This window comes from Ixodes scapularis, unplaced genomic scaffold, assembly GCF_016920785.2.
Source record: "Ixodes scapularis isolate PalLabHiFi unplaced genomic scaffold, ASM1692078v2 PGA_scaffold6__148_contigs__length_123643588, whole genome shotgun sequence".
Classification (NCBI taxonomy): Eukaryota; Metazoa; Arthropoda; class Arachnida; order Ixodida; family Ixodidae; genus Ixodes; species Ixodes scapularis.
In genome coordinates, this window is record NW_024609881.1 from 63,602,300 (window position 1) to 63,616,571 (window position 14,272).

General features: G+C 46.1%; 1 protein-coding gene across 1 annotated transcript in view; it reads right to left on the reverse strand.

Moving 5' to 3' along the window:
* Positions 1-1,255: 1,255 nt before the first annotated feature.
* Positions 1,256-14,272, reverse strand: part of LOC115321051 (hydroxyacid oxidase 1-like) — a 127,876-nt gene continuing 114,859 nt past the window's right edge. Inside the window, exon 10 of the mRNA XM_040212270.1 lies at positions 1,256-1,338. Within this exon, the coding sequence (XP_040068204.1) occupies positions 1,256-1,338 (83 nt within the window). The remainder of the gene's footprint in view (positions 1,339-14,272) is intronic.

Genomic DNA, 14,272 nt, shown 5'->3' on the forward strand with positions numbered 1-14,272 from the left:
ATGTCTAGTACATTGTACCATGGGTGTTATTTCGTGCTTGATTGAAGTTGTTCGACGACGCAGATTCTTGAGACCCGGCGTAAACAGTAACCCAATCTTTGAGGACCCGGCGAAAGTTTTACGAAAGCGCAGCAGTTCGCATCAAAAGCAGACGCCTTAATAGGAATGGGCCCCTCCACGATTCGACATTGTTGACAGGTGGTGGTGTGATTTCGTTGGTGGTGAAGTCTTGTGCTCCCGAACGCTTGGATACGGATGAAGAGAGGCCGTGGATGTGCTCGGCGATCATTTCGGGAATTCTCGCGGGTGTGTATATTCACCGGGGTGTCTTCACAAGCTTGTGTGCCGATGTGCCCGTGAGTGATTTATGTATTTTTGTACCGTTTATTCGCCTGCGACTTTCTAAATAAAATGAATTCAAACGAAGTGAATTTATGTCTTTTTTTCGTCATACTGGTCAAATTCAGAGGTCCAAAGCGTCCTTCGTTCGACCGAGAGAACGCAAACAGGGCGTCATCAGTGTCGTGCGAAATCAGCTCAGCAGCTGGTGTCGTTTGTAACCAGCTGTTGTCCACAGGCGTGCCAGCAGATGTTTACGGCCTATCGCACAACTCGCAAAGCGCACGGCCTATCGCACCGCACGCCAACACTGAGTGACCACTCCGTGCCGTCGCCCGTTACAAAAGAGCAAAAATGCCTCCCGCCTCGTAAATCTCGGAGAGTACGATGCTCTCTGGGAAATACTTTGACAGACGGCGCAGACCTTTCTGAACACTTTTACGTACCGCGATGCACGTTAAAGACCCGAGGCTAGGAGACGTACTGCACTGACTAAATTGCGCATCTTCAGCGTCAGACGTCCGTTGGGGCTGAATAACATCCCGCTGTTTAAAAATTCACACAACAAAACTTAATAGTTCAAAACTTTCTTAAAAATCTTAAAGGGGTCATTAAGACGACTCAGAAATCCTGACGGGCCGTAGTGACAATCTCCCCAGTAGGGTATTATCAAAGCAAAATAAGTACGTCAATCAAACGTCGGTGGACATCCCCAGACACTAACCTATTTTAGGTGCTGTCTCGGAATGCCAAACATGGGGTAGGAGAAAATCAAGATATAGGAAAGGCAAAAAATACAAAGGTCAATATATTTCAGTCATCTAAGTTTTATTTATCAACCTGACAAGTCGCAAAGGCGCTTGCTGGCAGATGGCACAATAAGCGACTGCAAAATGCACCTCATAAAAAAATGTTGTCACTTGAGTTGGTCGCACTGGCCGGAAAAGTGTTCTTGATGCACAACCATCTCGGGGACCAGTTGGTCAATGGATGAGCAGCCTGCATGTTGGGACACATTTTCAGTCTTCGTTCAGCACACATGACTATAGTGCCGCGTGTCATTTAGACTTGCGAACAATATGCCCAATTTTAAGATGGGCGTGTGTACATGTTCATAAAGAATAAAAACGCGACCACAGCCAACAGCAGTCTCGGCGGTAACGCGTTAGAAGTAACGGCGGTACCGGGAGCGCGTTGAATTGCCATTAACTTCGTAACGTACTCGTTATATTTTCAAACCTATAACGGGTAACGTACTTACGTTACTTATTTCGGGTAACGCGTAACGCTGTTACATTACCCGTTACATATTCTACCCAAAGCAAAAAAAATACACTTACATTTTTTTCCAGACGACAAGTTATATAAAATGTTGCGTGCTTTGGGCTTCTACTCGCGTTTCTTTTTCACGCAAGTATTTAGGTGAACAATAAAAGAAATAAGCTGATTATGTTCACTTTCTGAATGGACATGATGTTTCTTTATATATGACGCTTATGCATACCTGTAAAGTCGCAGCTTAAAACAAGTTATTTTTTAATTTAAGAAGTGACACAAAAGTAATGCGTGTCACTTTATTTTGGAGTAACGGTGAAGCTTTTTTTTTTTCAAGTAACCAAGGTTGGTAACGCGTTCATTTTATTTGCAAGTAACGAGTAACGTATTTCGCTTCTTTTTTTGGTAACGGCTACAACACTGGCCACAGGTGGCATGCCCTACTGAAAAAAACAAGACAACATTTGGCGCCATATATGAACGTAAACGGGTTCATACCGTTAACAGTTTAGCCATACCGGCCACCTGTTTGTCAAAAGGGTCGCCCGTATGGCTCAAAGGGGTCCCCCGTATGAGCCATCACGGTCACCTATTTGGGCAAAACAGGTCACTTCTTTGGTAAACGGGTCAGTTGTCTGGGCAAATGGGTCACTCATTTGAGCAAAGTTATTTCATGTTTGCTCAAACCGGGGAACATGTTGCACAGACTGGTGACTGGTGACCGGCAAGCTGTACCGGCTTAATCAAACGGCCCTCCGGAACCCGTTTAATACTAAACGTACAGATCGGGGGCATGGGCACGCCAGTTTCAGCAGTGGCAGCCTGTTTTGGGAAAGCCCAAAGCGCCGCTTCATCGATTTACAATCGTCCGCATAATGCAAGTAATTATATTTATATTATGATTGCGCTGATGTTCGCTTATAGTGCAACAGCAATAAACACTTTTGACGTATCCATGCCAAGTTGCCGAGCCGATATTTTTGACAAAATTTTCAAACTTTGGCGTTCTTTGTTGCCTCAATTTACTTAGCTCGAATCTCTCTCGCAGAGGACGCGACCGCGTGAAAGAATATACTTGTTGACTCCGTTTCGCCTCAATTCAAGCCTCAGCGAAGGTAACGCGCGAACACGTGACTGCACGAACAGCGAGCATTGCGAGAACAGGCCCGCTGTTGCAGCGGTCAAATTGCGAGCTCGCGCTGGGTGCTTCTTTCGCTCGGGCGCAAGCCGAGCTCCAGGCCGCCGCGCGCCATTTCCAGCGTTCACGCAAATACTTTACTAGGGGGAATACATTCCACTCCACCCAAATACAATAGCCTCGGCGCACACAGGATTTCTGGGCTTGACGAGAGCCATCTATCGTCGAGGAGGTCTCGGCTATCGGGCGGAAAATGATGATGATGATGATTGCTCTACATACCAAATTCATTGTTGTGGAAATGCTCGATACACGTGCCGCGCGCCACTTTTAGGAAGAACATATGGCGTCTAAAATCTATACTTTGTCTCATCCTACAATGGACTAAAGGCCAAAGCCACGGGCCGCCAAGTCCAATCCCATTTCCCGCTATACTACGACACGTTTAACTTTAAGGGTGGACGAATGATGCTGCGAATCCCAAAACGCCGTTATCATTTCTATTGCTTCGACGCTGCAAAGAGCCTATATGTCGTGGCTTTCTTTGCGATATAAAATTGTTCAGTCACTCAGTGGTCTCCGATTCGAGCCCCTGTCGACCCGCCCCCTAATCAGTGATCTGAAACTCAGGATCCGATACGTGCACCGAAGCGAAATACCGCACAATTTCTGAGGGGCTCGTGATTGGGTCTGGCGGTCCGTAGCGTTTGCCTTTAGTCCATCGTAGGGTGAGACGAAGCATAGCTAAGCGCTGCGCCAAATACTTTGCTGCGCTGTGCCGCCATGATCTTCCCAAGAGTTGCACGTTGCACGTGCCTCGTGCATCAACGAACCTTGCGCTACTTTTGAAACATGAAGGGGCTTTAGGTGGAATGGGAGACGATACCGCCACGAGCATCCACGTGCACACGCGCATGGACTGACGTGGACCTCCACACCATCAGGGCTGGATTCGGCGATGTAGGCGTTCTGTCTAATGCAAATGAGCGGACTGAAATGTATTCAACTTAGCAGAGTATTTGGTTCAAGCGTGCTGCAAAAAATTCACCTCCTTTCCGAGATTTTAAACTCGGCGTAGTAAACTTTCTGTGGCAATACGAAGTGAGGAGGAAAGCGCGTGGACAGCGGTACAGCGGTTTGTGCACCCTCTCCCTAGCATTGACTGTGATAAAAAAAGAAGAAAAACTAACCGCGAGTTTTTCTGTTCTTTTTTTTTCATAGAGGGGTGGGGTGCGTCCAGTGTCCAGCGCCTTGAACCCGCATCCTCCCTCCTCTCTCGTCAGCTCTGTCACGTGACCCGCAGCAGCGCGCGAGCTACACGCTGATGAGCATCGAGATCAGGAAGGGCGCGCCTGGCAGCTGCTTTTCTCTTCATCTGCTTGTTTTCAGTTGCAGTTCGAACTTCGCTCGTCCTACCTGCCTCGATCTGCCCTCAAACCTGCGGTCTTATTAGGATGTCTCTCGACAACGTATCGGATGTACACCAAAGCTATCAGTGTTCGAAAAGTTCTACGCGTATATCGGCAATATGCGATTCTTCAAGAAAGCCAGCTGCACATATCGCTGTATATATCCTACAGCAAGAACATCGGCGTACATATGCTGGCATTATGTTTATGTAGATTTTAGGTTCTCTTCCAGGTGTTCCCAGAAGCAGGATGTAGAGCCGGCGCGAGAGGCAGCTGCATATTTCGGTGCATAGATCCCACAGCAACAACATCGACGTACATATGCTGGCATTATGTTTACGTAGATTTTTCATTCTGTCACAGGTGTTCCTAGAAGCAGGAATTGCAGCCGGCGCGAGAGTCAGCTGCATATTTCGGTGCATAGATCCCACAGCAACAACATCGAAATACATATGCTGACATTATGTTTAAGTAGATTTTATATTCTATCACAGATATTCCTAGAAGCAGGAATTGGAGCCGGCGCGAGAGCCAGCTGCGTACTTCGCTGTATACAACCCACAGCAACAACATCGATGTGCATATCCTGGCATTATGTTTACATAGATTTTATATTCTCTTCCAGGTGTTCCTAGAAGCAGGAAGTAGAGCCGGCGCGAAAGCCAGCTGCATATTTCGCTGTATACAACCCACAGCAACAACATCGACGTACATATGCACGCATTATGTTTATGTAGATTTTAGATTATCTTCCAGGTGTTCCTAGAAGCAGGAAGTAGAGCCGGCGCGAGAGCCAGCTGCATATTTCGCTGTATACATCCCACAGCAACAACATCGACGTACATATGCTGGCTTTATGTTTATGTAGATTTTAGATTCTCTTCCAGGTGTTCCTAGAAGCAGGAAGTAGAGCCCGCGCGAGAGCCACCTGCATATTTCGCTGTATACATCCCACAGCAACAACATCGACGTACATATGCTGGCTTTATGTTTATGTAGACTTTAGATTCTCTTCAAGGTGTTCCTAAAAGCAGGAAGTAGAGCCGGCGCGAAAGCCAGCTGCATATTTCACTGTATACAACCCACAGCAACAACATCGACGTACATATGCAGGCATTATGTTTATGTAGATTTTAGATTCTCTTCCAGGTGTTCCTAGAAGCAGGAAGTAGAGCCGGCGCGAGAGCCAGCTGCATAGTTCGCTGAATACAACCCACAGCAACAACATCGACGTGCATATCCTGGCATTATGTTTACATAGATTTTATATTCTCTTCCAGGTGTTCCTAGAAGCAGGAAGTAGAGCCGGCGCGAGAGCCAGCTGCATATTTCGCTGTATACAACCCACAGCAACAACATCGACGTGCATATCCTGGCATTATGTTTACATAGATTTTAGATTCTCTTGCAGGTGTTCCTAGAAGCAGGAAGTAGAGCCAGCGCGAGAGCCAGCTGCATATTTCGGTGCATAGATCCCACAGCAACAACATCGACGTACATATGCTGGCATTAGGTTTAAGTAGATTTTACATTCTGTCACAGATATTCCTAGAAGCAGGAATTGGAGCCGGCGCGAGAGCCAGCTGCGTATTTCGCTGTATACAACCCACAGCAACAACATCGACGTGCATATCCTGGCATTATGTTTACATAGATTTTATATTCTCTTCCTGGTGTTCCAAGAAGCAGGAAGTACAGCCGGCGCGAGAGCCAGCTGCATATTTCGATTATACATCCCACAGCAACAACATCAACGTACATATGCCGGCATTATGTTTATGTACATTTTATATTCTCCTCCAGATGTTCCTAGTAGCAGAAAGTAGAGCCGGCGCGAGAGCCAGCTGCGTATTTCGCTGTATACAACCCACAGCAACAACATCGACGTGCATATCCTGGCAATATGTTTACATAGATTTTAGATTCTCTTCCAGGTGTTCCAAGAAGCAGGAAGTAGAGCGGGCGCGAGAGCCAGCTGCATATTTCGATTATACATCCCACAGCAACAACATCGACGTACATATGCAGGCATTATGTTTATGTAGATTTTATATTCTCCTCCAGGTGTTCCTAGAAGCAGGAAGTTGAGCCGGCGCGAGAGCCAGCTGCGTATTTCGCTGTATACAACCCACAGCAACAACATCGACGTGCATATCCTGGCAATATGTTTACATAGATTTTAGATTCTCTTCCAGGTGTTCCGAGAAGCAGGAAGTAGAGCCGGCGCGAGAGCCAGCAGCATATTTCGATTATACATCCCACAGCAACAACATCGACGTACATATGCAGGCATTATGTTTACGTAGATTTTATATTCTCCTCCAGGTGTTCCTAGAAGCAGGAAGTAGAGCCGGCGCGAGAGCCAGCTGCGTATTTCGCTGTATACAACCCACAGCAACAACATCGACGTCCATATCCTGGCATTATGTTTACGTAGATTTTATATTCTCCTCCAGGTGTTCCTAGAAGCAGGAAGTAGAGACGGCGCGAGAGCCAGCTGCGTATTTCGCTGTATACAACCCACAGCAGCAACATCGACGTACATATGCAGGCATTATGTTTATGTAGATTTTAGATTCTCTTCCAGGTGTTCCTAGAAGCAGGAAGTAGAGCCGGCGCGAGAGCCAGCTGCATAGTTCGCTGAATACAACCCACAGCAACAACATCGACGTGCATATCCTGGCATTATGTTTACATAGATTTTATATTCTCTTCCAGGTGTTCCTAGAAGCAGGAAGTAGAGCCGGCGCGAGAGCCAGCTGCATATTTCGCTGTATACAACCCACAGCAACAACATCGACGTGCATATCCTGGCATTATGTTTACATAGATTTTAGATTCTCTTGCAGGTGTTCCTAGAAGCAGGAAGTAGAGCCAGCGCGAGAGCCAGCTGCATATTTCGGTGCATAGATCCCACAGCAACAACATCGACGTACATATGCTGGCATTAGGTTTAAGTAGATTTTACATTCTGTCACAGATATTCCTAGAAGCAGGAATTGGAGCCGGCGCGAGAGCCAGCTGCGTATTTCGCTGTATACAACCCACAGCAACAACATCGACGTGCATATCCTGGCATTATGTTTACATAGATTTTATATTCTCTTCCTGGTGTTCCAAGAAGCAGGAAGTACAGCCGGCGCGAGAGCCAGCTGCATATTTCGATTATACATCCCACAGCAACAACATCAACGTACATATGCCGGCATTATGTTTATGTACATTTTATATTCTCCTCCAGATGTTCCTAGTAGCAGAAAGTAGAGCCGGCGCGAGAGCCAGCTGCGTATTTCGCTGTATACAACCCACAGCAACAACATCGACGTGCATATCCTGGCAATATGTTTACATAGATTTTAGATTCTCTTCCAGGTGTTCCAAGAAGCAGGAAGTAGAGCGGGCGCGAGAGCCAGCTGCATATTTCGATTATACATCCCACAGCAACAACATCGACGTACATATGCAGGCATTATGTTTATGTAGATTTTATATTCTCCTCCAGGTGTTCCTAGAAGCAGGAAGTTGAGCCGGCGCGAGAGCCAGCTGCGTATTTCGCTGTATACAACCCACAGCAACAACATCGACGTGCATATCCTGGCAATATGTTTACATAGATTTTAGATTCTCTTCCAGGTGTTCCGAGAAGCAGGAAGTAGAGCCGGCGCGAGAGCCAGCAGCATATTTCGATTATACATCCCACAGCAACAACATCGACGTACATATGCAGGCATTATGTTTACGTAGATTTTATATTCTCCTCCAGGTGTTCCTAGAAGCAGGAAGTAGAGCCGGCGCGAGAGCCAGCTGCGTATTTCGCTGTATACAACCCACAGCAACAACATCGACGTCCATATCCTGGCATTATGTTTACGTAGATTTTATATTCTCCTCCAGGTGTTCCTAGAAGCAGGAAGTAGAGACGGCGCGAGAGCCAGCTGCGTATTTCGCTGTATACAACCCACAGCAGCAACATCGACGTACATATGCAGGCATTATGTTTATGTAGATTTTAGATTCTCTTCCAGGTGTTCCTAGAAGCAGGAAGTAGAGCCGGCGCGAGAGCCAGCTGTGTATTTCGCTGTATACAACCCACAGCAGCAACATCGACGTACATATGCAGGCATTATGTTTACGTACATTTTAGATTCTCTCCCAGGTGTTCCTAGAAGCAGGAAGTAGAGCCAGCGCGAGAGCCAGCTGCATATTTCGATTATACATCCCACAGCAACAACATCGACGTACATATGCAGGCATTATGTTTATGTAGATTTTAGATTCTCTTCCAGGTGTTCCAAGAAGCAGGAAGTAGAGCCGGCGCGAGAGCCAGCTGTGTATTTCGCTGTATACAACCCACAGCAACAACATCGAGGTAAATATGCAGGCATTATGTTTATGTAGATTTTAGATTCTCTTCCAGGTGTTCCTAGAAGCAGGAAGTAGAACCGGCGCGAGAGCCAGCTGCATATTTCGCTGTATACAACCCACAGCAACAACATCGACGTACATATGCAGACATTATGTTTACGTAGATTTTAGATTCTCTTCCAGGTGTTCCTAGAAGCAGGAAGTAGAGCCGGCGCGAGAGCCAGCTGCATATTTCGCTGTATACAACCCACAGCAACAACATCGACAAATATATGCAGGCATTATGTTTACGTACATTTTAGATTCTCTTCCAGCTGTTCCTAGAAGCAGGAAGTAGAGCCAGCGAGAGAGCCAGCTACATATTTCGATTATACATCCCACAGCAACAACATCGACGTACATATGCAGGCATTATGTTTATGTAGATTTTAGATTCTCTTCCAGGTGTTCCTAGAAGCAGGAAGTAGAGCCGGCGAGAGAGCCAGCTGCATATTTCGCTGTATACAACCCACAGCAACAACATCGACGTACATATGCAGGCATTATGTTTACGTAGATTTTAGATTCTCTTCCAGGTGTTCCCAGAAGCAGGATGTAGAGCCGGGGCGAGAGGCAGCTGCATATTTCGGTGCATAGATCCCACAGCAACAACATCGACGTACATATGCTGGCATTAGGTTTAAGAAGATTTTACATTCTGTCACAGATATTCCTAGAAGCAGCAATTGGAGCCGGCGCGAGAGCCAGCTGCGTATTTCGCTGTACACAACCCACAGCAACAACATCGACGTGCATATCCTGGCATTATGTTTACATAGATTTTATATTCTCTTCCAGGTGTTCCAAGAAGCAGGAAGTAGAGCCGGCGCGAGAACCAGCTGCATATTTCGATTTTACATCCCACAGCAACAACATCAACGTACATATGCAGGCATTATGTTTATGTAGATTTTATATTCTCCTCCAGGTGTTCCTAGTAGCAGGAAGTAGAGCCGGCGCGAGAGCCAGCTGCGTATTTCGCTGAATACAACCCACAGCAACAACATCGACGTGCATATCCTGGCAATATGTTTACATAGATTTTAGATTCTCTTCCAGGTGTTCCGAGAAGCAGGAAGTAGAGCCGGCGCGAGAGCCAGCTGCATATTTCGATTATACATCCCACAACAACAACATAGACGTACATATGCAGGCATTATGTTTATGTAAATTTTATATTCTCCTCCAGGCGTTCCTAGAAGCAGGAAGTAGAGCCGGCGCGAGAGCCAGCTGCGTATTTCGCTGTATACAACCCACAGCAACAACATCGACGTCCATATCCTGGCATTATGTTTACACAGATTTTATATTCTCCTCCAGGTGTTGCTAGAAGCAGGAAGTAGAGCCGGCGCGAGAGCCAGCTGTGTATTTCGCTGTATACAACCCACAGCAGCAATATCGACGTACATATGCAGGCATTATGTTTACACTACATTTTAGATTCTCTCCCAGGTGTTCCTAGAAGCAGGAAGTAGAGCCAGCGCGAGAGCCAGCTGCATATTTCGATTATACATCCCACAGCAACAACATCGACGTACATATGCAGGCATTATGTTTATGTAGATTTTAGATTCTCTTCCAGGTGTTCCAAGAAGCAGGAAGTAGAGCCGGCGCAAGAGCCAGCTGTGTATTTCGCTGTATACAACCCACAGCAACAACATCGAGGTAAATATGCAGGCATTATGTTTATGTAGATTTTAGATTCTCTTCCAGGTGTTCCTAGAAGCAGGAAGTAGAGCCGGCGCGAGAGCCAGCTGCATATTTCGCTGTATACAACCCACAGCAACAACATCGACGTACATATGCAGACATTATGTTTACGTAGATTTTAAATTCTCTTCCAGGTGTTCCTAGAAGCAGGAAGTAGAGCCGGCGCGAGAACCAGCTGCATATTTCGCTGTATACAACCCACAGCAACAACATCGACAAATATATGCAGGCATTATGTTTACGTACATTTTAGATTCTCTTCCAGGTGTTCCTAGAAGCAGGAAGTAGAGCCAGCGCGAGAGCCAGCTGCATATTTCGATTATACATCCCACAGCAACAACATCGACGTACATATGCAGGCATTATGTTTATGTAGATTTTAGATTCTCTTCCAGGTGTTCCTAGAAGCAGGAAGTAGAGCCGGCGAGAGAGCCAGCTGCATATTTCGCTGTATACAACCCACAGCAACAACATCGACGTACATATGCAGGCATTATGTTTACGTAGATTTTAGATTCTCTTCCAGGTGTTCCCAGAAGCAGGATGTAGAGCCGGGGCGAGAGGCAGCTGCATATTTCGGTGCATAGATAACAACATCGACGTACATATGCTGGCATTAGGTTTAAGTAGATTTTACATTCTGTCACAGATATTCCTAGAAGCAGGAATTGGAGCCGGCGCGAGAGCCAGCTGCGTATTTCGCTGTATACAACCCACAGCAACAACATCGACGTGCATATCCTGGCATTATGTTTACATAGATTTTATATGCTCTTCCAGGTGTTCCAAGAAGCAGGAAGTAGAGCCGGCGCGAGAGCCAGCTGCATATTTCGATTATACATCCCACAGCAACAACATCAACGTACATATGCAGGCATTATGTTTATGTAGATTTTATATTCTCCTCCAGGTGTTCCTAGTAGCAGGAAGTAGAGCCGGCGCGAGAGCCAGCTGCGTATTTCGCTGTATACAACCCACAGCAACAACATCGACGTGCATATCCTGGCAATATGTTTACATAGATTTTAGATTCTCTTCCAGGTGTTCCGAGAAGCAGGAAGTAGAGCCGGCGCGAGAGCCAGCTGCATATTTCGATTATACATCTCACAGCAACAACATCGACGTACATATGCAGGCATTATGTTTATGTAGATTTTATATTCTCCTCCAGGTGTTCCTAGAAGCAGGAAGTAGAGCCGGCGCGAGAGCCAGCTGCGTATTTCGCTGTATACAACCCACAGCAACAACATCGACGTCCATATCCTGGCATTATGTTTACATAGATTTTATATTCTCCTCCAGGTGTTCCTAGAAGCAGGAAGTAGAGACGGCGCGAGAGCCAGCTGCGTATTTCGCTGTATACAACCCACAGCAGCAACATCGACGTACATATGCAGGCATTATGTTTATGTAGATTTTAGATCCTCTTCCAGGTGTTCCTAGAAGCAGGAAGTAGAGCCGGCGCGAGAGCCAGCTGTGTATTTCGCTGTATACAACCCACAGTAACAACATCGAGGTAAATAAGCAAGCATTATGTTTATGTAGATTTTAGATTCTCTTCCAGGTGTTCCTAGAAGCAGGAAGTAGAGCCGGCGCGAGAGCCAGCTGCATATTTCGCTGTATACAACCCACAGCAACAACATCGACGTACATATGCAGACATTATGTTTACGTAGATTTTAGATTCTCTTCCAGGTGTTCCTAGAAGCAGGAAGTAGAGCCGGCGCGAGAGCCAGCTGCATATTTCGCTGTATACAACCCACAGCAACAACATCGACAAATATATGCAGGCATTATGTTTACGTACATTTTAGATTCTCTTCCAGGTGTTCCTAGAAGCAGGAAGTAGAGCCAGCGCTAGAGCCAGCTGCATATTTCGATTATACATCCCACAGCAACAACATCGACGTACATATGCAGGCATTATGTTTATGTAGATTTTAGATTCTCTTCCAGGTGTTCCCAGAAGCAGGATGTAGAGCCGGGGCGAGAGCCAGCTGCATATTTCGCTGTATACATCCCACAGCAAGAACATCGACGTACATATGCTGGCATTATGTTTACGTAGATTTTACATTCAGTCACAGGTGTTCCTAGAAGCAGAAATTGCAGCCGCCGCGAAAGTCAGCTGCATATTTCGGTGCATAAATCCCACAGCACAAACATCGAAATACATATGCTGGCATTAGGTTTAAGTAGATTTTACATTCTGTCACAGATATTCCTAGAAGCAGGAATTGGAGCCGGCGCGAGAGCCAGCTGCGTATTTCGCTGTATACAACCCACAGCAACAACATCGACGTACATATGCAGGCATTATGTTTACGCAGATTTTAGATTCTCTTTCAGGTGTTCCCAGAAGCAGGATGTAGAGCCGGGGCGAGAGCCAGCTGCATATTTCGCTGTATACATCCCACAGCAAGAACATCGACGTACATATGCTGGCATTATGTTTACGTAGATTTTACATTCAGTCACAGGTGTTCCTAGAAGCAGAAATTGCAGCCGCCGCGAAAGTCAGCTGCATATTTCGGTGCATAAATCCCACAGCACAAACATCGAAATACATATGCTGGCATTAGGTTTAAGTAGATTTTACATTCTGTCACAGATATTCCTAGAAGCAGGAATTGGAGCCGGCGCGAGAGCCAGCTGCGTATTTCGCTGTATACAACCCACAGCAACAACATCGACGTGCATATCCTGGCATTATGTTTACATAGATTTTATATTCTCTTCCAGGTGTTCCTAGAAGCAGGAAGTAGAGCCGGCGCGAAAGCCAGCTGCATATTTCGCTGTATACAACCCACAGCAACAACATCGACGTACATATGCACGCATTATGTTTATGTAGATTTTAGATTATCTTCCAGGTGTTCCTAGAAGCAGGAAGTAGAGCCGGCGCGAGAGCCAGCTGCATATTTCGCTGTATACATCCCACAGCAACAACATCGACGAACATATGCTGGCTTTATGTTTATGTAGATTTTAGATTCTCTTCCAGGTGTTCCTAGAAGCAGGAAGTAGAGCCCTCGCGAGAGCCACCTGCATATTTCGCTGTATACATCCCACAGCAACAACATCGACGTACATATGCTGGCTTTATGTTTATGTAGACTTTAGATTCTCTTCAAGGTGTTCCTAAAAGCAGGAAGTAGAGCCGGCGCGAAAGCCAGCTGCATATTTCACTGTATACAACCCACAGCAACAACATCGACGTACATATGCAGGCATTATGTTTATGTAGATTTTAGATTCTCTTCCAGGTGTTCCTAGAAGCAGGAAGTAGAGCCGGCGCGAGAGCCAGCTGCATATTTCGCTGAATACAACCCACAGCAACAACATCGACGTGCATATCCTGGCATTATGTTTACATAGATTTTATATTCTCTTCCAGGTGTTCCTAGAAGCAGGAAGTAGAGCCGGCGCGAGAGCCAGCTGCATATTTCGCTGTATACAACCCACAGCAACAACATCGACGTGCATATCCTGGCATTATGTTTACATAGATTTTAGATTCTCTTGCAGGTGTTCCTAGAAGCAGGAAGTAGAGCCAGCGCGAGAGCCAGCTGCATATTTCGCTGTATACAACCCACAGCAACAACATCGACGTACATATGCAGGCATTGTGTTTACGTAGATTTTAGATTCTCTTCCAGGTGTTCCCAGAAGCAGGATGTAGAGCCGGGGCGAGAGGCAGCTGCATATTTCGGTGCATAGATCCCACAGCAACAACATCGACGTACATATGCTGGCATTAGGTTTAAGTAGATTTTACATTCTGTCACAGATATTCCTAGAAGCAGGAATTGGAGCCGGCGCGAGAGCCAGCTGCGTATTTCGCTGTATACAACCCACAGCAACAACATCGACGTGCATATCCTGGCATTATGTTTACATAGATTTTATATTCTCTTCCAGGTGTTCCAAGAAGCAGGAAGTACAGCCGGCGCGAGAGCCAGCTGCATATTTCGATTATACATCCCACAGCAACAAC